Below are 25,060 nucleotides of genomic sequence, written 5' to 3'. Positions count from 1 at the left end.
GCAGGAGGTGTAGCACACACTTTTCCATAGCTGTGGACGATGCAGGGCATAAAAAAGCTTCCACAGCAGCTACACAAAAGAGAGTAGAGCTTTCACATCATCATATATGACAGAGTAAAAATGAAAAAATTAATTTTTTCCCCCCACGCATTGCTGCTTGCGTGTTTCTACATGGACACCCCTTAAAGCTTGTATAATTAAACTTTGGTGCTTTTAGGCACTAGAGTTTTTATAGGCTATTTTAGGTAACTGCATCCCTCTCAGAACTTTTGTTGTCCTTGGATGAGCTGATATCGATTAGATTTTCTCAGCCACGTTTCGGGTGTAGGATGCCACTGTAGCTCTTTAAATGGGCCTCTAGATGCTTAAACGCCATTGCTGGCAAGCTGCACTTTGACCTGTGGTCAGCTAGTCAAATAATGATAATATTAACTATCAGCAGCCTGGCATGACATCTTGACGTCTATCCAACATGCCTAACCTGTGGACTCTCAGGGTGTCGGACATTAACTGAAGAGTTAATACTAAAACTGGAACGGAGCAGTCTTTTGCTCCACAGTAAGTGTTACATCATCTTTCCCTTTTTATTTAAACTCCATCTTTCATCATCCTTTTTTCTATTTAAACATCACCCCTTGTCTTGGTTCTTTTCTTCTCCAGCATCCATATCCTCCTTTACTTTTACAAAACCCCTCATTTCCTTCTTCAATCATTTTCTCCTCTGTCTGCAGAGCTGTATTTATTTTCTTTCATTGCCTCTTTGGCTGTACCCTCTCTTTTCCAGTACAGGTGGTCCTAGTGCCGGACCGCACATGACCTCCGGGTGTCGCTGTTCCGCTGTACTGAAAATAGTCCCCCGCTGTCGGGCCTTATGGAGAAAAGAAGGCGTAATAAAGTTGGCCCTGAATATAAGCCGCCTCCTGCCTGCCTGACAGGTCAACCACTTTCTTGTGACAGCAGCAACTGTTCAGACCTGACCGGCACGCGCTGCTCAGAGGTCTGCTGGAACAACATGTGGAGCTCCTGAAGACATCAAAGTTGTGAGTTTTGAAGTTTCCAGCATGGTAAAGGTCAGGATGAATCAGCTTGTGGGAGACCAGACAGGCCTGCTCATGTCCCCGCTGCAGCTCTCCGTCTACTGGCGCCTCGCTCTAATCTTCTTCTTCACGGCTTTCCTCTTTTTTCTGGACATTTTTACCACCGCCGTGGTCGCCGAGACATGTCGCCATGGCAATGATACTGGCACGTTTGCTTCGTGGCTTGAAAAGTTGGCACCGAACAAGGAGGACAACCAATCAGCGCTCAGCAAGGTTTTAAAGGACGACGCCGATTGGAGGACAGAGAGCGGGACCCGAGACGTGAGTGAAGATTATTTCCATTGAGAGGTCTGAAGTTGTAACACAGTCATGAATACTGTGATGGTGCAACACCTGGGGATATTTTTAAGTGCATGTTTCTTATTCCCTTTACTGTTATAGTTATCTCATGATTTAAAGTGTAGGCCTGAATATAGTTTCAGACACATTAGAAATGAACTGTAATGAAATGAATAACGTGCAATTAATAAACTTTAGATTTTCTAGTTATATAACTTTAAGTTTTTTGACACCACTGAAAGGCCAGCCTATGGCCTCTTTCACAATTGTTTAAACATTAAATGATCGGTTTAAAGTCTCAGCCAACATGCTAACTGGACAGTAATCTGCATTACATAACAGCAACTCTTGAGATTAACATGGTGTTAATGATTAACTTGAAGCTGTTAATGAACCATTTCTGAGGGTAAAGTAAAAAAAAGCTAATTTTCTGTGAATTGTCTGTCATTAATCATAACTGAATTTAGCCATGCTTAGCATAAGCACGTGTTGTAATCTTTTTAACTCATTATAGATATTTGTGTCTGGACCTCTATCCAGGAAATCCAAGAAAGGTTTCAGTATTTTTCAAGCACAGAATCAAAAATTTGCTAGTTCCGTCTTCCAAATGCACCTGTTCAACTGCTTGTTAAAGCAAATTTCTGATCAACCAGTGGCAGCAACTCAATGCATTTATGCATGTAGACATGGTCCAGGCAACTTGCTGGGCCAGCACCAAGCTATGCATCACAATAGAAAAGAAAGGGTGATTTAAGTGAATGTGGTTGTTGTGCTGTGCTCTTCTGGGATTTTCCCCCTCAATCATTTCTAGGCTTTACAGAAAATGGTCTGAAAAACACTGCAGTTTTCTAGGTGAAGAAGTACTTGGAATGCACAGCATGTAGGTGCATTCCTGCATATGTTAGAAGTCACAAATTCTGAGTTCGCAATTGGAATTTTTTTTTATGAAATGCCCCTTTAACTTGCATTTTCCACTCGGAAATCCAAAGCAGACCAACATACCACGGATTACTAACCCGGCTGAATAGGGCTGTGTGATATGGCCCAAATTTCATATCCTGATATAAGGCATCTATCGTCCCGATAACGATATAAATCACAAAAATGTAACATTTTCAGTAAATTCTGTGAATCTCGGGCAGCTCGACTTGCGGGAAGTGTTTCCAGCTGGGCGTCGTGTACCTGGAGTCCAGTGTTTTAACCGATGCATGAAACGATACATTTTTAGACATAAGTTTTAACAGCCGCCGTTTTCTTTGTGAGTATTTATTACACGGCGTGCTGCGGGGAAAAGCCTGTTCTAACGTTTGAGTCTAAGGTTTATTTTTTAGCACCTGACGGCTCTTTTTTACTTTTCATCCGTAAATTTTCTGCATCTTCCACGTGATTCAGTTTATTTTGAAAAGTCTCAACAGGATCTTGAGCTTTATTGTGAAAGGTTTATGTGGAACATAAACAAGCAGACACGCGGTGGTTTTACCGTCATTGTTGCTAACGACAACGCATAAAGTATTAAAATATAAGAGAAAGGGAGCACTTTAATAAATTAATATAGCCACTACAGTGACCATGAAAACGAAAAAAAATTAAAAAAATATTGCCGTAAACAGTTTATTTTGCGACACCACGAAACAAACAATAGCGTAAAATGAAACGATAGATGTTTTTATATAGTCATCCGATATATATCGTTATATCGAACAGCCCTACGGCTGAATATAAGTAGCAGTAAAACTGTAAACTTTTAATCTGTGCTTCCACTATTGTGTATTTGCGACTCATTAAATAAGCCATACACAGAGCAGTGACCAGGCTTGATCAATTGATTGATACCTCACTAAAAACCAAAACAAATCCTGTTTTTTCTAGAATGTTCTAACTCCAGAGTGACCTAACTCCCGAGTTCCAGCATCCGGATTTAAATGTGTCTGAAACCTGACATTTAACCCCTACCTTCTTTAAATCCAGCTATTTTGGTACTGGTTTGTGCTGCAAAAATTATCATATGTGCCACTATCATTTTAAAGATATTAATAAAAGTTTCTAGAGGTCATCAGAGGTCAGAAAGCTAATGATTACTCAAATGTTAATGTTAACTAAAGTGCTGAGATCAGCATGTGGGCCATCACTAGTAAGTTGTATAAAGTTAACATACTCCATTCTGGAGCAGGAGCTCAAGCAAATCTGACTCTGTCAATGTTACCTAAAAGTCAGGATTTCAGTTCTTATTCAACTAATAAAACACATCCAAACTGATTATGGCCAAGTTAATAAACCCCCACAGCTACACATACACGTCATGTCTCTCATTGTAAACAGAAAAGTTAATCTTTGTGAAACTTGTTTCATTGCATCTTATATTTTGGTTCTCTGAGTGTATTCTGCACTTGAACATCTATATTTGCCTGTGTGTGTGTGTGTGTGTGTCAGTCAGTGTGTGGTTGGACAGACTGGTTGTCTTATGGTCAGATGCTCTTCATGACTGGTCTGCTGCTGGGATCTCTGTTTGGAGGAGCCATATCTGACCGGTACAACACAACACTTGACAGTCTGTAATACACTACTGGTCAAAAGTTTGGACCTTATATTTTAGATTCCTCAAAGTAGCTACCCTTTGCTTTATTGACAACGCTGCAAACCCTTGGCTTTCTGTCAATAAGCTTCATGATGTAGTCACACTTCACAGGTGTGCCTTGTCAGGGTTTATTTGTGGAATTTATTGCCTTCTTAATGAGGTTGGTACCATGAGTTGTGTTGTGTAGAAGTCAGGTTGGTACACAACTGGCAGCCTAATTTGACAACTGTTAGCATTCATATTATGGCAAGAACCAATCAGCTAAGTAAAGCGAAACAACAGTCCATCATTACTTGAAGAACTAAAGGTCAGTGGGTCTAAAAATTTGCTAAAACTTTAAATGTGCTTTGCAAAAGCCATCAAGCGCTACAATGAAACTGGCTTACATGAGGACCGCCCCAAGAAAGCTGCTGAGGATAAATTCATCCAAGTCACCAGCCTCAGAAATCACAAGTTAACAGCACCTCAGATTAGAGCCCAGATAAATGCCACACAGAGGTCCATTAGCAGACACATCTCTACATCAGCTGTTCGGCGGAGACTGCACAAATCATGTTATGGTCAAAAAGCTGCTAGGAAACCACAACTAAGAACTACAACTACATGCACGGTTCCCACTGTGAATCATGGAGGAGGAGGTGTGATGGTATGGAGGTGCTTTGCTGGTGACACTGTTGGGTTTTTTTTTTCAAAATTGAAGGCACAGTGAACCAACATGGCTACCACAGCATCCTGCAGCGACATGCCATCCCATCTAGTTTGTTTTTAGTTGGACCATCATTTATTTTTCAACAGGACAATGACCCCAAACACACCTCCAGGCTGTGTAAGGGCAAATGCTCAGCATCTCGGGGAACTCCTTCAAGACTGTTGGAAAGCCATTTCAGGTGACTAACTCATGAAGTTCATCAAGAGAATGCCAAGAGTGTGCAAAGCGGTAATCAAAGCAAAGGGCGGCTATTTTGAAGAATCTAAACTATAAAACGTGTTTTGAGTTATTTCACACGTTTTTGTTCACTACATAATTCCATATGTGTTTATTCATAGTTTGATGCCTTCAGTGAGAATCTACAATGTAAATAATCATAAAAATAAAGAAAAAACATAAAAAATTAGAAGGTGTGTCCAAACTTTTGACTTGTAGTGTATATGTCAAGTTTAAGTTAAAATAAACATTAGTCATCACTCATCTTCAAACAAGAAAAATCTCGCTGATGGTTTCTGTGCAGGTACGGAAAGCGTCAAGTACTGCTGATTTCCATGTGCGTGCACGCCGTGTGTGGCCTCGTTCCTGCTGTCTTTCCTCAGCCACTCCTCTTCCTTATTCTTCGCTGCCTGACTGGAATCTGCTGCTGCTGCATCAACATCTGCGCCTTCAGTTTAGGTAAGACAAGAAACCTAAAAGCATGATTAAAATGTCGTATCGCAGATCTACTTTCATCCCGTTATATTGAGCTGTGGTCTTCATTGGACATTTTCTGACCATTAATAAGTTAATTAAAGAAAGTCAGTTAAATGTATGCGTATCCAACTTCAAAGTGTTTTTAGAAGTGTCTCACAAAGTATGTTGGAGAGCCTGCAGTGTCTGGAAGGTGGTTCGTTATCAGACAGCCCTCAGTGGGCTTTGGGTCACTGGCTGGATGGTGACTTTAATTGGACCGTGGTGGGACATACTTACATAAGGCTGATAAAAAGCACGTGTTCCAGATAAAGCCATCTTGACCAGGTTGAGGCCTAATGAAGCAAGATTGCTTCCAGCAGCTTCCTAACCTTTGACCCCTACAGTGTTATGTGCAGACTGGAGGAAGCAGTCTATTCCTTCAGCTTTGATTTAATTTAGCAGCTAGCCTTTACATAGTAAGTCATGGACCCAAAGTGTAGGAAGACTCAGGGTCTTATAATTTAGCTAATTCAATATTTATTGTATTATATTTCTATCCATTGCTTCATTGAGATTTGGTTTATTATTCGTTGTTTATTATTATTATCAGTTAATTTGATCTAACGCTAATTACCTTAGCTAACTAAGGTAAGTCATTATGTTTAAAGATGACTCTATGGAGACTTTTTATTACAGATTTATTATCTTTTTCCTTATGCATGTTATCTGACAGTGCTGTGTGCTAAAGATGAGTTTTAAATTATGAGATAAATGTATGTATATTTAAGTTGGCCAATCAGAAGGAAGTGGGCATTTAGGGACTGGAGCTAAAACAGTTGGGCTTCAGCAAGGTTCAGTATAACATAAAGAAGGGTAGTTTTTAAATAACAAATCACGTAAAGCTACTCTAATAAATCTTTAGAAGCTTTGGAGAGCAAGTTCACATTGAAGATAGCACTGAAACCTGCAGATTTTAAATTGTAGACTGTTTTAAACTGTTTGCGTTGCAGCAGTGGAGTGGACTCCCCCTGATTCTCGGCTGTGGCCGCCGGCTTTCCTGCCATTCTGCTTCAGCCTGGGGACAATGGGTGGAGCTCCTTTGGCCTGGCTCAACGCTACCTGGACACGTCTGCACCTGTCACTGGCTCTGCCTCAGATCATTTGTCTGCCACTCTACCTGTAGGCCAACACACCCTTTCACCTGTGGTAGCCTCATTTAGACCGTTAATAAAGGAAGAAATAACAGTTTTTCTCCTTCAAGTTCAATCCCAGAGTCTCCCCGATGGCTGTTGTTAAAGAAGAGGACAGATATCCTGGACCGTTACCGGAGCAACAGCCCTGCAGATAACCAGCGCTTGGACCGGGTAAATAAACATTTGCCTCATTTCAAATCATAAATGTCTTGTGTTAACAAGTAGAATTATTCCTTATTATAACCCAGCTCCTCTTTGTGCTAGTTTGATAATGTTTAACAGCAAGATATAAAGAAACAGATGGTCTTCAAAAATAAGTTGGAAAATGGTCAACAATAGATGGAAAGGTTATGTAATGGGAAAGGTGCATTAAAACTTATGCCATCACTCTTTACGATGCTCTTAAAAGAACATCTCAAAGAAACTAACTATCAGAGGTAAACTGGAGAGGGGTCGACCACTGTTTATGAATTCTATCATCTGTGGTCTGTAGAGCTTTGGTGTCTATGACGTCTTGTAGCACTAATGTGCAGGAACACTGCTTAAAACCATTGTTTGATGGATTGAGGCTGACCTGACAACCACCCTCTGGTCTGACCAGAATCTGAGATTCTCTTCGGAAATGATGGTCTTCTGGGACCATGCTGCTTATTATCAGCACACAGTTTAAATCACTGATGATAGAGGAGGGAGTGGGTGGGTGGGGGTGTTAGTATCACATGACAGCTGTCTGAATGACAGCCTGAACATGCTGTCATTCAGACATGCCTATTCAGGAAGACAAAACTACATCGTACTCGTACTCCAGCAGCGAAGAGTCCAGATGTTAAACTAGCTGACCCCTGAAAACATTTGAAGAATTTTTCTACTGAAAACTACAAAAAACAACAGGCTCCAAACTCATGCAGTGGGGGAAAAATTGCAGCTGCTTTTTGGCACAGCTATTACATAATAGGGGATTCAGTGTGGTGAAAAACATTCCCTGTATCAGCATTTTTGAATGTGTTGGCATCAGAAATACAGACTAACAAATCGATTGTTCTCATGGGAGGTTTTTTTTTTCAAACATTAGGTCAAAAAACAAACAAACAGTTTTGAATCAACAGCTGGATCATTTGTAAGTGCTTCCAAGCTGATAGCCACCGAATCAGTGATTTTTGTATAGTAACTTAAAATTCAAAAATTTACAGCAGGTTCAGTCTGGATCAGGTGGGAGATATATATATATATATATATGTATATGAATAAACATATATAGAATAATCCAGCTGTGTTTGTGTGCAGCTGTTGGACTCCGCCTGGTCAGACTTGCAGAAAGCCACCGAAGCTCAGAGGGAAGACCCTGTGACTGAAGATCATGCCTCCAGTGACATAATCCACTTGAAGCACCCAACTGTCCTGATGCGATTGTTTGTCATGAGCTGTGTGAGGTACCTACTGCACACGCTCCATATGGGATACAGCCCTTTATAACAAAGATAAATAAACATATGAATATTTTCAGATGAAATTATTAGATTTAAAGTCACAATATTTGGATAATTATATCTCATATTAAATATATTAGATAAAATTATTAACTATTCGTAATATAGTTGTATAATGAAGGCAATTAACCAATTAACGTGGTACGACAAAATGCCCGTGTAACGAAATCCGTTTGCGAAATGCGTTTCGCTGTTCCACGTGAAAGATGTATTGTTGTTGCAGTGCGCTATTTCGTGTCCTTTTTGTTTGCAATTAGCCTGTTGTTCATTCATAATGGAGCCTGCATAAATATGAGCGAGTTTAAAAAATATCATTGCACAGTGTACATATGTACATTAATTAACGTAAATGTAAGTTTTAGTTTTTAGTGTTTAGAATTAAATTCCATAACGTTATGTACATGTACACGTACATACGTTTGCATGCATACGTATGCTTTCTTCAGCCTCCACCAAGAACTTCGTCTTCAGCCAGCATCGCCTCACTCAAAAGGCGATGGAAAAAGGTGCTTCGACTTACGAACATTTTGACTTAAGAAAGACCCTCTGGAACAAATTAATTTCGTATGTCGGGGTTCCACTGTATATATATGTATGTGTGTGTATAGATAGACAGATATAGATATATGAGTCTTTTAGTATTGCATGCAGAATGATTTGTAAAACTGGAATAAAGGAGTTTAAGGAACGAGAATAGACTGTTCTCAATAAGTCTGAGCCTCCTCTTGCTTGTGGCCAAAGGTAACAGGGTTATATAATACATAAACAACCGGTGTGAAGTAACAGCATTTCGTCATCAGGGACCTTTGGTTTGTGTGAGTTATAACACCAGGCACACAGGAAAAATAAGCTGACATCATTAAAAGTCCTACACTTGAGTGAGTGTTTGATGGATAAAAGGCTGCTGAGGGTAAATTTGTATTTACTAATTTCTATTTATACGGAAAACTGTGAAACAAAACCAAACTGTAGTTAAGTAACAACAAAAAAACCCTTCAATATGCTGAGTTAAACTTTTACAGGTTTATGTCAAACAAACCTTAATCAGAAACGTTGTCACAGTTTTGTTTTAAAATTCATCATTGTTTAAAGTGTTCACTTACAAGTCCAGAGGAAACCTTGATAGATAAATAAATAAATAAATTAATTAATAAGGTGAAAGTGAAATAAAAAAAAAAGAAAATTCACAAAACAAAATACTGGTAAATAAATACAATAAAATAAATAAATAAGGTGAAATAAATAAAATAAATCCAAATCCATCAAACAAAATAAAGGGAAATAAAATAAAAGGAAAATAAATAATAATAAAAGTGCAAAAATTAAAATTCACAAAACAAAATCTTGGTAAATTAAAAACATAATAAAATAAATGAATAAATACATAAATAAATGTCTTGTCATCCTCCAGTGCGGCATCAGCTTTGACATACTATGGAATTTGTTTGAACATCGGCTCATTTGGTGTTGGCGTTTACTCCGCCCAGTTCTTTTCCGGGCTATCAGAAGCTCCCTGCTTGCTTGTCCCATTGGTTCGTCTGGGACGCCGGCCAATGAGCATGCTCGCTCTGTTCCTCAGTGGAGCTGCCTGCTTCGTGTCGTTACTCCTGTCCAGGTACAATGGTGAGTGAGGAAGTCCTTATCCGCATTTTCAGTAATTTAGGTTAGTTCATAATCATTTTTAAGAGACATTAAATATTAAATTAAATTAAACTAAAATGAACACAACATTAAATAAAACAATTAGAAAAGCATCTGTTCTTAGGTTTCTATTCTTGAACGCCACAAGAGGAGACTGTTGAAAGCTCTTGATGACAGTTGCTCTTTGTCCCAGGCAGTCGATTTATTTAATCTGTATCAATATTTTTAGTGGGAGAAAATACTGGTATTTAATATTGGTAGAAAAAACATAACATTAGTGGGAGTAGGTGGAATCATTCTATATGCAGTTTGCAGCCTCCAATCAAATCTGAGACTGGTACTCTGATACTCTGGTGCAGGTACGCCGATGCTGGTTATGAGTCTGGCTCTGTTGGGGAAACTCTGCGTCCTGGCTGCCATCTTTATCTCCACTCTGTATAGCATTGAACTGTTCCCCACTGTGGTCAGGTACAAAACAACACAACACTCTTTAATGCAGGTTTTCCACAAGCAGACATCCCTCTAATGTTCACTTGAGCCTGGCTTCAAACTTAAAATGTCCAGATTTACTTCAAAATAAACATGTTTATAACCTGTTTAATTTACCTCTTTCTAACAGCCTTATGGGGGTGGAAGTACATGTCTTATAACGCTTGTATTAAAAATGAGCTGTTTTTTAAAAATAGGGGCGTGGCCTTTTTGACTGACAAGTAGTAAAGACACAGACAGCTGTAACTGCTAGCTGTCTGCTAAACTTCACTTAAGCTAAGCAGTCTCTGGACTGGACCCCTGGACCAAGGATGGATCAAGGATGGTAACCGGTTCTGCTGTTACAAAGTGTTTGTGTTATGAGCCACGGCAGATGTTGTCCTTACCAAAGCGAAAATATCAGTCAGATTATATTTTTCTGTTTTTTGGCAATTTGGTTACTAAATGGTTGTGAACTGAAATCTACCCATCATCTTTTTCACGTACACAGACGAGCAGTTTCTGGAAACTAAACATCAGTTTAACAGCATGTATCTTCTGTATGAAACTTCTCTTTTGTTGCATGGTGAACCAAGGGCACCATAAACCCTGTCCAGTTGTACATATTAGTTAGCTTACAGAGGTATGATTTAACTTGAAAGCAAAAGTTGTAAGGTTGTTTTACTCTCATTAAGCATATATTTCCACAGCATCTGCTTCTTACTTCCAATACTTAGTTGAATGATTTGTTTATGTATGATCTTCTAGCTGATATTGAAGTCTTGCAAATTTAATTGGTCCTATTGGTTTTTGAGCTACTTTTCATCTGAGATTAGATGTTAGGATGTCGGGGGAATTAAACAGTACAGCAGAAATCTTCTCTAGCCATTGTTCAATAAGAGTATATATTTTTTTGTTTTTAAATCCAGGCAACGCTGTTTATCACTGGTCAACCTGTCTTTCCGGCTCGGTTGCCTGGTCAACACCCTCGTCCCCGCAAACCCTGACGGAGCAATCTCCTTGGCTGCTATGGTTATCTACAGCAGTGGACCAATCATATGCTGTGGACTGTGCCTGCTGCTGCCGGAAACCAGTGGTATCCCACTTCCTGACTCTGTGGCGGACTGCAACAGGCAGCTACAGCCCCACCAGCCCGCCATGGATGCGCTCTGGAGGACAGAGTGAGTTTTGGTCGTTTTGGTGGCAATAACTTTCTTTAACGTTCTTATTTTTTTTAAGTAGTTTACAAAAACCAGTGATAATGGCTGTAAAACCCAGAGATGTACATTTGTTTTTCAGAAAAACAGCTACATTTGTAAAATATAAAGAAATATAAAAAAATAAAATATATGACATCACATGTGAGTTGCCTGGCTCGTTCACAGCATGTCCTGCTGTGTGATTTTTCAGGACACTGGTGAGCAGCCAAACCAGCAAAGTGGAAACGTTCCCTGTGGAGAAAGACAGCACAATTTCAGCACTGCTGATATGAATGCAGCCGACAGCTTTCAGTTACTGCTTTGATATTAATTAGACCAAAAACAAACATGAGTTCATGTTAGAGAAACTTCATACCAGCCGGCAGGATGAAATTATTCCCTCTTAGAGGATGTTGGAGGATTTCCAAGACTTGAAAGGTGTGTTTTATTCTTATGCTGTTTTTTTTCTATTTGTTACCACTTTGCGTTTTTATTATTGTGAAAATAAATTGAACCAAATGCTGATTTCCTTTTGTGTTCGTTAATCAGCAGTTTTGGGTTCATCCATTGTTTTATGAGTGTAAAAAGACATTTTAAATTAGAGTTTTGAAATAAGTATGCTTGAGCCAGTGCTGTGCATAATCATAATCTCTATTTAATGAGAATCGTTTAGATTTGGTTTTTACAGGGATTTCTCTGACTCTTTTAACAATGTTACAAACTGTAAATGATAACATCCAGAAATACTTAAAACTCATCCATCTCTTTATTTCATTCTTATCCTGTTTTTGTACTCAATTAAGGGGAAAAAAGGACATATTTGAAAAATGGTCATATTTAGTGGTTTCCTTGTTCTCTTTTTGTTAGCTTTATGTAGCGTTTCCAGTCTTTTTTTTTGCCACTATCCCAGTTTTACATGTTGTAAGTATCAAACTCAAAAAGACAATATATTTATGGCCAAAGACCACAAATATATGCTTGTATACACAAAAAGACAATACTTCCTTCCACACTACCAAGTGTACAATGCAGGTTTGAGCTTCCACTAATGGATTCTGCTGCATCCCATTGGCCCATTGAGTACCATAGATGTGCTGAGTACACAAACTGTAGTAACTAGTTGTTGTTACAAGTAAATTCTCCATGTTATCCACTTTTCCAGGAGATGCCACTATTTTCCCATGTTTCATTTGTTGGTCCTGTCCCAGACATGTGAATGCCACATGCTTTGTAGGAACACATTTTGGTTTGCTTGGAGTTTTCTCAAAGAAACAAAGAGAGACAGAAGCAGGGTGTTATGAAGTGGAAACAATAAACAGCTGAAATGTGAAGCTGCCAATAAAGTTTAAAAAAAAAGAAAAAGAAGAAGCTGGAAGCACTACTGTAAGTAGCCTAGCAAAGCCACGAGGGTAACAAGTAGGTTTAGAGTATCTTCATCATCTCTAGTATCAGTTTCTCTTAGATTTAAAACTAAAAACAGACAAAAACAACAAAAATGTAGATTTCAGATGTAATTAAATGTTTTTAACAACTGCAGGTATGTTACAGTATTGTGCCTTTGTTGTGGGTGTTAATCTTTAAATGTGTTTTTTTAAATAAATTTGTGCAAATATAATATAATTGACCATAACAGGAGCAGACACTATGGCACTATGTATTATTATACACAGTAACAAAATCATAATAGTAAAAATTATTGTATTATTGTAAACAAGTTTGTGATAAAAACAAATATTGTTTTTACTTTGATGTCATTGACAACGACTTTAAATAAATGTGACTAATTCTGATGATGTGAGGGATTTCAGTAATGTAATGTTTTTCTGTGAGATTAAGCAGGAAATATTCAAATGTTAGCCCAGTTAGCTTTTTTTAATTTCTGTTGTTCTCTCTGCATAAAAACAAGCGCATATTTTAGAACACATAAGGTTTATTAATATTTGCATAGGATCCAAACAGTACATTGTACTGCAGCTATGAAAAAGCCCCCCCCACACACACCACAGTTATTAATCTGAAGACATTGTTAAGATTAAAACATTAGCAGATCCCTAAACTCATACTTTAAATGTCATTTTAAAAAAGTGCAAAGTGAAGAAAAACAAAATATTTAAACTGATATGCATATTAAACTCCTTAAAAATTCCTTCATCCACCTTGTAACCTGCTCCATTTAACATTATTACAACATTATGTGTAACCATATTTACATGCAGAAAAAAAAGAAAAAAAGAACAAGGGTGCAGCAAGTCAGCATAACCATCTCCACAATAATTGTAACACATTGACTTAAAGAGCTAAAGAAAGTGCTTAACAGTTGGTGTTGAAATTTACAGCCCCTTAAAGTTCCCTGATCACAGCAGCTGACAGTTAAATTTCAACTTTTTGTTCGATTTTTAGACTTTACAGCAGTTTTGGTGGTGCCACTGATCTTAAACTATCAAGACTTTAAACTATAAAAGAAACTAAACTAAACTAAAAGAAAAACAAACAAACAAACAAACAAACAAACAAATGCTTCTCTTGGCAGCCAGCCTTTAGGCAACCAGCCTAAAGTTGCCATTCAATTTCAAAATAAATGTAAATAATAATAATTATGATGATGAAACTAATAATCATAATAATAACAATAATAATGGAATAGTTGATTTCATTTAATCCAAGTGGTTGTCTTTTTGTGATTCAAATTTGTACCAAGAAACAAACAAACAGTGGTACTTCAATATTAAATGTGAAACATTTGAAATGGTTAAAAATGCCAGTTAAAATATGTCAAAATGTATTTTGCCTGACAAATGTTTCAAAATTTCCAATATTACATTTACTATGTGAAAAACCGAAGGATTATTAATTCATTTACAAATATATTCATGCAGTGGAGTGTTTACGCCTAACAGAACAACCACGTTCCAAACTCATTCTACCCAATATTGGTTCTTTCAGATGTTTTTCTGTCAGACATCCAGAGGGTAGTGTCAATATGTAACAAAGTTTGCAGGAAAGATCCCAACCCGACCATCTTCCAGTTGCCCCTCCCACCAATCATACTGGGAGTCGGTCTTCGTGATGACAGTGATACGGTCGCCTGGCACAAAGCTGAGGTCACCTGGCTGCTCCCCTGCAAAGGGGTGTGTCGCTGTGACAACCATCAGCCCAATGGCTCCACCCTCTGATGATCCCCAATCTACAATTAACAAAAACAAAGAAAGTAAAACAGAAACAAAACAAACATTTGACAAAAGCAGATTTAATTTACTGCAAATTCACCGTTTAATGTAGGTCTGATATATTTATGTTGTACAATTCAGAATATTAATATTTATTTACAATAACACAGAAAACAGATGTTGAAACTGAGACATTTTACTATTTCATGAAAAAAAGCTTCTTTTGAATTAGTTACGAAACAAAAGCTGAAATAGTAAGGGTTACTAAAAAGAAACAGCTGGAGGCACATTTTTCATCTAATTAGATCATCAGAAAATCTCATTCTCTGAATTACATAAAAACATCAAAAGCTTAAGAGAATCTGGGAAAAAATTAAGGGACAAAGCTGAAAATCAATATTGGATGCCTATGATCTTCAGGCCCTCAGGTGGCAGTGCTGTCATGGAAATCACTGCATGGACTCAGGAACACTCACTGTGCCATCCACAAATCTGAACATAATTCATGTCTTGTCTAGACCAAAGTTAAATTGAAGGGGATCGAGGCAGAGTAGAAAACTGTTTTGTGGTCAGACGAATCCAAATGTGAAATTCTTGAAATTCTAGTGCATGGGCACTACAAACTGGGAACTTAAGAGAACTTTGATAAACAGGCTCCTTATCACTATTTAGTCCAAGAGGTATGGGGGTACATGAGTGCCTTTGGAACCGGCAACTTGCACATGTGGAAAGGCACCATCAGTGCTCAGGGTATCTAAAAGTTTTAAAGCAACATATATTTTTACACATTTTATCTAGACAATGCTAAACCTTGGGGGGGGGGGGGAAAGACTCAGCACTACTGAGCAGCTAGAATCTTCTACCAGGCAATACATTGCCACAATTCCTAGTTTTATGGACTACTGTTAAATGAATAGGTGCTGCCATCAAATATAAAATGTGCTTATGTTTTTTTTTTTCAGTTTAAACATTTGATGTGTTTTTTATGCTTTATTGTGAATAAAATCTGGGTTTATGAAATTTGCAGATCATTTCATTTGACTTTACATTTTGCACAGCACCTCAACTTTCTTGTTAACTAGACTCATTTTTTGTGTGAGATGTGTCAAATATTCATACCGTTCATCTGAGAGTTTCTGGAGGCAAACTGACCTGAAAGAGAAACAAAACATCAATTTAAGTCACGGTTAATGAATCTGGAGAAAATTAATCTACAGCTGTGAAAACATTAATAAAAATAAGTTCTCAAACAAGAAATATGAAAGACTAATGCTCTTTTTCCATCTTCCTCCATTAAAATTTATTCATTAGTGTTTAAATAAAGACCTTATTTAAAATAAATAGCGCTGCAGTTTAAGTTGCAGATATGTGCTGTGAACACTAGAGAGAGCTGCAGCCCCAAAGTTGATAACAATATATTAATGTGTTTATCACTGCACAAGCAATCATACTGACTTACATTAATTTGCTGAAGACTCACTGACCTTAAACCACGTCTTCACCATAAAATTAATCATTTACCTTGGAGGACTCGTTTATCAACACAAAGGGGTCAGGTCCCCACAACGTAGCTGTTTGAACAGGTGTGTGTCGCCGAAGTATGCACACGCACATATGTACATTCACAAAACACTAGGATTATTAATGGGTTTTGGTACTGGCTGCATCAAGGTCGTGGGTTAATAACAGACTTGAATACACGGTGTGCCATGTGACCACATGAAGATAGAAAACAAGGTAAATACAAATGGGAGACAAAATTACTGAAAACGATGCTAAACAACCACATGGAGAGTTGACAAACTAAAAGAAAAGGGATACAAAATGAGCACGAACAACTTTTGTTCTTTTTGTTTTGCATCAGTTTAACCATTTCTCGAGCAAAAAAACCCCAGGATGTTGTTAAGCCGTCCATTACAACCACAATGCCGTGCTAAACAATTATGAAGAGACACAAACTGACCACAGAAACACAATACGGCCACAAAAGGCATGGAAATCTGTCTGAAATGGGACGCAAAATGGTTTAAAACAAAATGACAACAAAAAGGATTAAAAAAAAGAAAAAGAAAAATGACAGATTCTGACTATAATAAGATGCAAACAAAAACCCAAAGAAAAGAAAAATATGTTTGTACTAATTGGTTGATTTGAATTCTCCAGACCCAAAACCAGTTACTAACATGGGCAATAAAACCAAGTCAGAGGCCTCTGAGTTTGAAAGTGGGCTCAAGGAGTCACAGCGGCCCTCACAAAATGACAATGAAAGAAAAAAAAAAGAATAGCTGGTAAGGAGTAAGTAATGAAAGTTAATGTAAAACTCACTTGAGGTTTCAGATTTATAGACAGAGACACTTGGGTAGAGAGTGTTTTTAGTCCTTACTCCAGCTCCTGTACTCAGACACATAGACGCAAAAACACACAGACACACACCCCATTACACACAATTTCGTCCATAAACTAATAGCACCTGAACAGTTGTATTTCAGAGCTTTACCGGCACTGGCTGCTGACACCTCGGAGTAGCTTGGTGGCTTTGACTGGATCGGAGCTGGTGGTCTGGCTGGGCGAACGGATGACTGGAGACAAACACAAATGTACACTTTATGTACTGCATATTAGATAAAGGCAAAAAATAAATAAATACATAAAGTAAAAAACAGACAAAAAAAAAAAAAAAAAAAAAAAAATCACATGACATTCAGTATAACAGTCACTGAGCTACACTTAATTTGTGTCTCCATTGTTTGTTTGTTAGGCAAATGCGTAAACCACTACACTATTGAGCCACTATGTAAAAAATAAAGCACAATAATTGTCAGGGTATTTTAGATGGATGCTAAACTGCATACTGCCTCTATTCCAACAGCATGGCTTTGTATGAGAAAAGTCTGTGTGCTGAACTGAGCTGCCTGCACTCACCTACCCTTTAGTGAGCACACTGGAAACTATTTAGGGCATCTTTTGAAACCATCCTCACTTCACACATAGGTGCCTTTCCTTTTTGAGTTAAGCTTTTGGTTTGCCTACCCTAGTTTGCAAATTCTTGCTTGTCCAGTCGGTGGTGTAGGCCTCAGTGTAGACATCTAGGATGTGGTAGAGGTCATAGCACTCTGACGGCGGTTCCACATCACCATTCAAAATGGCAGATGCGCGGATGTCTTGGGAGTAGAATCTGCAACAACACTACTGGATTAAAGACAAGCACTTGTTTGGAAAAGACAGAACTAGTTAAACTTCTGACATGCAGCAGATTGATTCGTGTTTTTTCCCCATACTTGCGGTTGGTTTCTTTGCGTTCAATGAGGCAGGATCCCTCCAGAGAAATACCTGCAAACAAACCCCTGGACCTGCAGTAGGTGTACACAGCTGCAGTACTCCGCAGAGCCACATCAGCCTCCACGTTCCTAACAAGCAGAATTTATTCTATTGATCAAACTGGCAAAGGTGAAGTTTAAATGGTCAAGTAACATTTTAGAATTTGAAAACATTAACACCTAATGACCGGTTAACTAGCACTAGTGATATGTTTCACAGAACATGTTCTGCACATAAAAGATAAATGTTTTTCCAAGCACAGATTTGTTTTACTGGATGAAAAAAACAAAACAAACAATAAATAAATAAAAACAAAAACCAAACAAACCAAGCTGCAACTTGGTTCATAACTAACCCCCTCCCCCCTCCCCCCCCCCCCCCAAAAAAAAAAAAATCAAATAGCAAAATAAAAAACTGCAAAACTTGCTTCAATGACCAATAAGTCTGTGTTCCAGTTTTTGTGAGTGAAGTTGTAGCTTTTTATTGGCTGTTATGACTATTTAGCAGTTTGTACCTCTGTAATGTAGCTTGCTAGTACAGTTAGCTAGCGCTAGTTGATACCTTAGCTTTTCAATCTCTCATCCAAAGATGGCCACTTTTGGCTACAAAACCACAGCATAGTATAGCCAAAATGCTTAACTTAATTGATGGATGACAACACAGTAGTTCAATGTTTCATATACAGTTGATGGAAAAAAATGCTAAAGAAGACACTTAAGAACCACCAGGGGAATTTAAAAAAAAAAAAAAAAAAAAATCACAGTCCTTGGTTTCTCCAAGGACCTGCAGTCTTCTTTAGGTTTATTTCCTGCTGTGTCTGTAAATCTATAGCTGTTTGCGGTTTATTCAATCATTGTGTATGTGACTAATTTCATAGTACCATATACACTCAAACATAAACTAATTGTAACAACTGACCATCTTCTTCAAACAAATTCAGCTCTGGCTACCATTTGTTGTCTGTCTGTAACATTTATTGAGAATGAACCGACTGACATGTAACTCGCCACGCCCACAAACACCTGCCAATACATGAGCACCAAAACCGGTTAACCCACCCTGAAACCACCTTATTCTAAAATTAACCTCAACATCTTAATTGGCCTCTAAAGTAAATCACGGGTGATTTTTTTCCCCACCTCAGACAGTTTGGCTATCTGCTTCAGGCCTCAAAACACAAACTGTCATTAAATGTCTCATAAATCTCTAAGCAGAATAGGACAATCAAACCTAAGCTGTAATTTACATAAACAGAAAGCATTCAAGGCAATTAAAAGACAGACAGACAGACAGATTGTGTTAGGAGGGGTGGGGAGTAGACTCACCTTCCAACAGGTCCCACGGCGACAGTGGCGTTCCCACCAAGCGTCAAGTTCCCACCCTTTGTGAAGGCTTCGACGGCCCTCCGATAATTCAGGATGATCACCAAGTCTGACACCTGAGGGGAGACCAGAAAATTAGCCTTTACTTCTGCTTTCCAAAAAGGGATGTGGTGCATTAAAGGACAAATTGACATCTCAGTGATGCAAACCGCTGCATTCACAACCTTTAAAAACACTATTGATACATTTATGGCAATTATGAACCCCTAAATTCAACACAAATACAAATGTTTCGTCTTGGAACGCAAATCAGAAATCAAATAAATAAAATTATACGATTTGGGATTATACCTCCACCCCGATTTCGAAGCCTCCACCCAGACCAGCGATGCCAATAGCTGAAGGTGCTGACCAGCCTGCAGACACAAAAACACACAGAATAAAGCTCAAGCATGGATAATATTTATGGCTGAAGCCAGGATGGATTATTCACACTGACAAGAGCTGGACTGTAAAGAATGGCTTGGCCTACTGCTGGCGCCAGTGTTTTCAGATGTGGTGAACTGCTCCTTTAATGTGAAAATCCAGAAAACCAACAAAAGAGCCTGAAGAAGAAGAGCAGGGGTGGTGGCACCACTCAGTAAGACCCGTGTGACCCTCGGTGGGTTCTGGCACCACGACAAACTCAAACATCCACCACCGCCGGACCAGTTCACTGACATCAAACGCTTGACGTGTCAGATGACTACAGCACACTCCCAACACTGCAGGGAGGCCTGGTTTTTAACCGCAGGAGCCCAAAATGTCACAAGACAAAACAAAACAACAAAAGGATTATTGAGAGACTCAGGAAGATCAAAAACAGCAAAAACTGAACCAAATAAGAAGAAAAAACAGGACAACAGGCAAACAGCAGCAAATCACAAGAATTGCTTCGTAGACTGCGGCTAAATCCATGATTAAAAACCAGCTATTATTTCCTCCTCAAACATGACACCTCTGCTGTTGAACTCTTTTTACCTTACTAATAAAGAGTACAGACTTTCTAGAACACATAAAAAAAATGTGTACTCATCTTATACTTTGTGACAATCAAATAGCAGAGGAATAATAATTCAGTCACTCAGATCAATCATGCAGATAAATTCCAGAAGCAACATGTTTCTCACAAACATACAGAGACTTTACTTGGAAGGGTAACAAAAGTATACTACTGTCAAAATGCCATCTACAATCGATTACAATCTTTTTTTTCGAAGTTCAGTTGCTTTGTACAACTGTTACATCACACAGACACATGCTAAGAGATAAGAGCATATAAATTCCAAGAATTCCACTACAGTTTTAGTTCTTGGATTGTCCCCGTAGTACTGCACAGCAAGTAATTTTCCTCAGATATTTGGATTCGAAATGCTCCAAAAAGGTGCCAACAGTACAAACATAGACCAGGGTTCAATTGGACTCCAATTAGCTAACATGAAGCCTAGCAGACAGCTAGTAGCTACAGCCACTGTGCCACTATCAATCTTTCAAAGAACCCACTGTGGCATAATAATGCAAACTTTAAGCCTTTATACAATTTAAACTGGTGATTTTATAATTCACACCACTAAAATTGTATAAAGGGGGGAATTAGCTATAAAAACCAAATCTACTTGTTGAAGCAAGCTGTAAAAATGTTAAATTCTGTTGTAAAATGTCTTCAATTTCTCCAGACTTTTGGTGCTTATATCCTTCAGACAAATACAAGCTTGCAAAACCATATTTATTTTGTGTAGAAAAACAAACTGTTATATCCACAAGTAAAAACAAACAATAGAGGACTCAGAATCGTGCTTTGCGGAACACCATGCTAGTACTGCTGATGCCTCAATAGCATTGAATTTTTTTTTCTGGAATAGCTTAATTTCTCAGGACTGGAGTTTGATGCTTGTGAGTGAATCATTTTATTTGTCGATGAGGCTGAAGTGCTGGTTGGAAGGAGCAAAACAATTAGTGGATTGATCGAGCACGGCTTTGTTCTATCTGACAGATATAAAAAAGAAAGACAACATAAGTCTCCACATATTTTGGCATCTGGTGACTTACCTGAGCAGCCTTCTTAATTAAAGTTTATATTTTTTGAAACACACCAACAGATGCCTGTGCAAAATTCCAAACCTTTACAGAGCATGGAAGGAGTGGCGATCTTACGTCTGTCAGGAAGCCTGGCGATTACTACTCCGCTGCCTCCTCTGGCTGTGATCATGAAGCCTGCCTTGATGACGGAGATGATGGCCAGGCCCTCAGCCTTAGCTATTACGTGAGCTACAACAAAAATATGGTAGAGTACACACTTTTAGCTACACTACAGTAAAATACTTCACATTTTAAAATATATTAGAAAACCCAAGTATTTAAAGAGCACTGGACTAGTCCTCAGTATATAAAGCTGACAATATGACAGGTTGTTACCGGGGATGAGTTTGTCTGGTCCATTTCTGCTGGAGATCTCGGTGAAGTCTCTCAGGATCTTGGCAGCTTTCTTGGCCTCAGACTTCAGGTTGGATGGGATTGGGTTACTCACTGCAAACACCCAAATTACATGGCTCATTAAAGGCATCAGCAGCTCATTCAAAGCTGCCCCCTTCCACCCTACCCTCCTCAACAGCTTGAAAAGTTATCATCCTGGCAACAAACTGAAGAGTAACATTCATCAATGAGCTCACTGTTCACTTTAATTGATCTTATCTTATCTCCATCTGCAGCAAACAAACTTCCCATTACGCTTTTACTGTGAGGCTCAAAAGCTCATTTATGCTGATAACTGGCACGTTATTTTAAGGGACATGTTTACTTATTAGAAAAAAAACAATCCTTTTGCTCACGGCTGAAACGAGCTGAAGAGGAACATTCAGTCCAGAACAAGAAGAAATAAGGACAGATATGAGCTTTTCTGTGACATAAAAGGAATTCCCTTTTTACGCAGCTTGCCCCTACTTTCTATATTTGGATTTATTTACCTTAAAATAGAAAACAGACAAAACTTCTGTAACTGCAGCAGTAAAAGCAAAATTTGAAAAGTTTTTTAGAACATAAATATTTGTGCTAGTTAAACCCTCATTAATTTTTACATTTGTGTGTAAGATTTATAAAATGTGATTTTCACAATATCAAAATTAAGTCTATTATTTAAATATATAAATTTTAAACTACTAAATTTGTTCACAGACAAAAAAAGAGAACATATCTGAAATATAAAGAGATTTAAATAAAAACAATGGGACGCACACACACACACACACACACAGACACACCTAATGATTTATCATAATATTAATTGATGGATGCCCGTAGATGATAACACATATGACACATAAGTCTGGAGGTGCAGGACCTTTTCATTCTTTTCCAGAAAGAATTAAATTAATCATTCACACATATATATCATTATGATTGTGTTTTATTCTCTACCAAGTCATGGGGATTCTTTTAACCAAGTTCTTTGAACTCTTATTTGAAAACAGCAGCTCAGTGTTCACATTTAAAAAAATTTTTTTTAAGTTAATACCAGAAAATGAATTTGTATTTCTGCTTTTGAAAACAGTAAGAGATTAATTTTCTTCCCATTTTCTCTGTATTTGATTTTTAAAGATTAGATGACTCTTCTTCAGGTCACATGTCATAAGACTTTCCAGGAAATCTCTGCAGTGAGAGTCAGAGAGCTGTGACCAGTCTGCCGACATGCCAAAATGCACTCCTGCTGCAGCAGCAAATTCCTGACACATGACACAGCCTGAACAGCACATCCAAACATGCCGCTGACCAACAACACGCCAACATGGCCAAGTGCTCCTGCAGCATCGCCTAGACTCCATCACAGCCTGCAGCACTGATGGAGAAAACACTGACTCCGAGAAACCACCCAATCCTCCATTCTGAACGTGAATCCAGTGGCTTCAGTGAGACTCCATAGGGCTAGCACTGAGGTGGAGTTAGTTATAGCCATCTTTCAGACAGAATCTACCTGTGTATGGAAGTTCTATTGCTCTTTTTAGACAATTCTAGTCAATCATGCAAGTTTAATTAGTGTCTAAGGAGGTTGAAACATTCCTTTATGTTCTAGTTGTTGGTCATAAGTTCTGGTAATTAGACTGTGATCATCTACATAGAAGTTTGACTCATCTTTGGAGCGGTTATACAGGATTTTAATTGGTTTTTTTGGTTGTCTATGGGTGTTCCTTATGCCTGCAACAATGTTCCTTTGGACTTTAAGATGGTACAGTTTGTTAAAGAGATGTCTAAATAGGTCACTAGGGAGGTTTCCAAAGTCGCTGCATGTCAACTGATGATCTGTGATTTCCCTGTGATTTGCTCATAAAAAAGGTTGAAGGGGTAATTTCAAGTCTTTTCAAGCCTTTCAATTGAGCTATTTTTAAATAGCTATATCAAGAGAACTATTTAACCTATGTCATTCAAATTTTTAATCCAAATATTTACTACTATGACCTCAGGAATTTGGCATTTTGAAAATGTAGCTGAAGTCCAACATAAAATTCTGAGACCTTGGATTAGTATATGGCTTACAGGAAGCTTAAATTCCACCATGTGTGTCATGAACTAGATCATGTTATATATAAATTTATCATTTTTTAATAGGTTCTGCATTAGTTTTGATATACTTTTGATATACTTTTGATATACTTGACAAAAAAATAGCAAAACAACAGCTTTGTAATTAAGTTTAGTTTTGGTGTTATTTATAATGGTCATTGCAACATCTATCCACAAACCTATCTAGTGAGATAGGTATGTGGATTAGCTTGATTAATACAATGAGAGAGGCTACAGTTACCACAAGTGGGCATAGGTATACAAGGAGTATGACATCACAACTGCTCACAACAACAAGGTAAATAGCTTAATGTGAACACGATGCTTTGATGTAGGATAGTAAAACACAATTATGATGGTCAAGCTGGGAATGTTTCTTGGTTTGGTCAGTTCTCTGGCTGTTCTTGATGATGGAGTTCTTCTTAGTAGTTTCTAGTGGTTTATGGTTTTGATCCATGCTATAGTCATCAAACAGGATTAACTTGTCTTGGTTAGTTAGTCATTAATAAGAACAGTCAGATTTTTGGCAGAGGTCCTTTAGGTTTTAGTTATTTAGGAGCTGTGTTGTCTTTAAAGAGGTTTTAGATGTAAATGAGGAGCTTTTGCTGGGAATTAGTGCAGGTTTCTTGCTTCTGTTACCTCCACAAGGAAGTTCTGATTATTTTTCATAAGATTCTGGTCACATATGACGAGGTCCAATGGCAATAAACTAGTATAATTAATCTTATTAATTTCACTCGTCACATAACAAACCCAGCAGCACAGAGAAGCAGTCACTCACAGCTGATTAACAGCTAACAATAGCCTGTTAACACTAATGAGATGTCACAGATTCTCTACAACATAAGCAACATACCCAACCCAACCTAACCCTATGGCCAAGGCCAAAATAGGCAGCATGTAAGTTAAAAAAATAAAAAAATAAAAAAATAAATATATATATATATATATATATATATATATATATATATATATGTCTGAAAAATATCTTTAAAAAACCCCAAACAAACTGTCAGATGTCTTGTAAGGTATGTTTTTTTGTGTACACATATTTTAATAAACAAATATTTACTCCCCTAACCCGCATCTCCCTCTGCCCGTAAAAAAGAGAGAAAAACTAAAACTGCCGTAAACATTAAACTGTAAGAACGTTTCCTGGTAAAACTGGTCTTCTTTTACTAAACCTAACCCTGTAGGTGTACAGGTAAAGCAGACAGGTAGAACAGATCGAAAACAGCACACACACACATAAAACAACTCCTTGTGTACTTAAATTACTTTTTTTTTTTTTTTTATCTTTAACTTACTTTTTTTCTTGTTTCTTCTCTGTCAGTTTGACT

At 37.9% G+C, this 25,060-nt stretch overlaps 2 protein-coding genes across 2 annotated transcripts; one reads left to right on the top strand and one right to left on the bottom strand.

Moving 5' to 3' along the window:
- Positions 1-928: 928 nt before the first annotated feature.
- On the top strand, positions 929-15,410 carry si:dkey-190l8.2 (solute carrier family 22 member 6). Its single transcript, XM_006800324.3, has 10 exons — positions 929-1,358; positions 3,807-3,904; positions 5,181-5,335; positions 6,343-6,511; positions 6,594-6,696; positions 7,810-7,955; positions 9,424-9,635; positions 10,013-10,121; positions 11,051-11,302; positions 11,532-15,410. Exons 1-10 carry the CDS (start codon positions 1,062-1,064, stop codon positions 11,611-11,613), a joined length of 1,623 nt encoding a protein of 540 aa, XP_006800387.2. The 5' UTR covers positions 929-1,061; the 3' UTR covers positions 11,614-15,410.
- Positions 13,254-25,060, bottom strand: sh3yl1 (SH3 and SYLF domain containing 1). Its single transcript, XM_035911860.2, has 11 exons — positions 25,028-25,060; positions 21,582-21,692; positions 21,321-21,434; positions 19,479-19,543; positions 19,131-19,243; positions 17,766-17,894; positions 17,518-17,662; positions 16,985-17,066; positions 16,813-16,878; positions 15,607-15,639; positions 13,254-14,504 (listed from the first exon to the last, which is right to left on the bottom strand). Coding segments are annotated over exons 1-11 (1,068 nt in total). The 5' UTR covers positions 25,029-25,060; the 3' UTR covers positions 13,254-14,295.

The sequence above is a fragment of the Neolamprologus brichardi genome, chromosome 23 (genome assembly GCF_056152115.1).
Source record: "Neolamprologus brichardi isolate AB-2024 chromosome 23, ASM5615211v1, whole genome shotgun sequence".
Classification (NCBI taxonomy): domain Eukaryota; kingdom Metazoa; phylum Chordata; class Actinopteri; order Cichliformes; family Cichlidae; genus Neolamprologus; species Neolamprologus brichardi.
The sequence above is the reverse complement of the archived record's forward strand: the minus strand, read 5'-3'. Positions and strand labels throughout refer to the sequence as shown.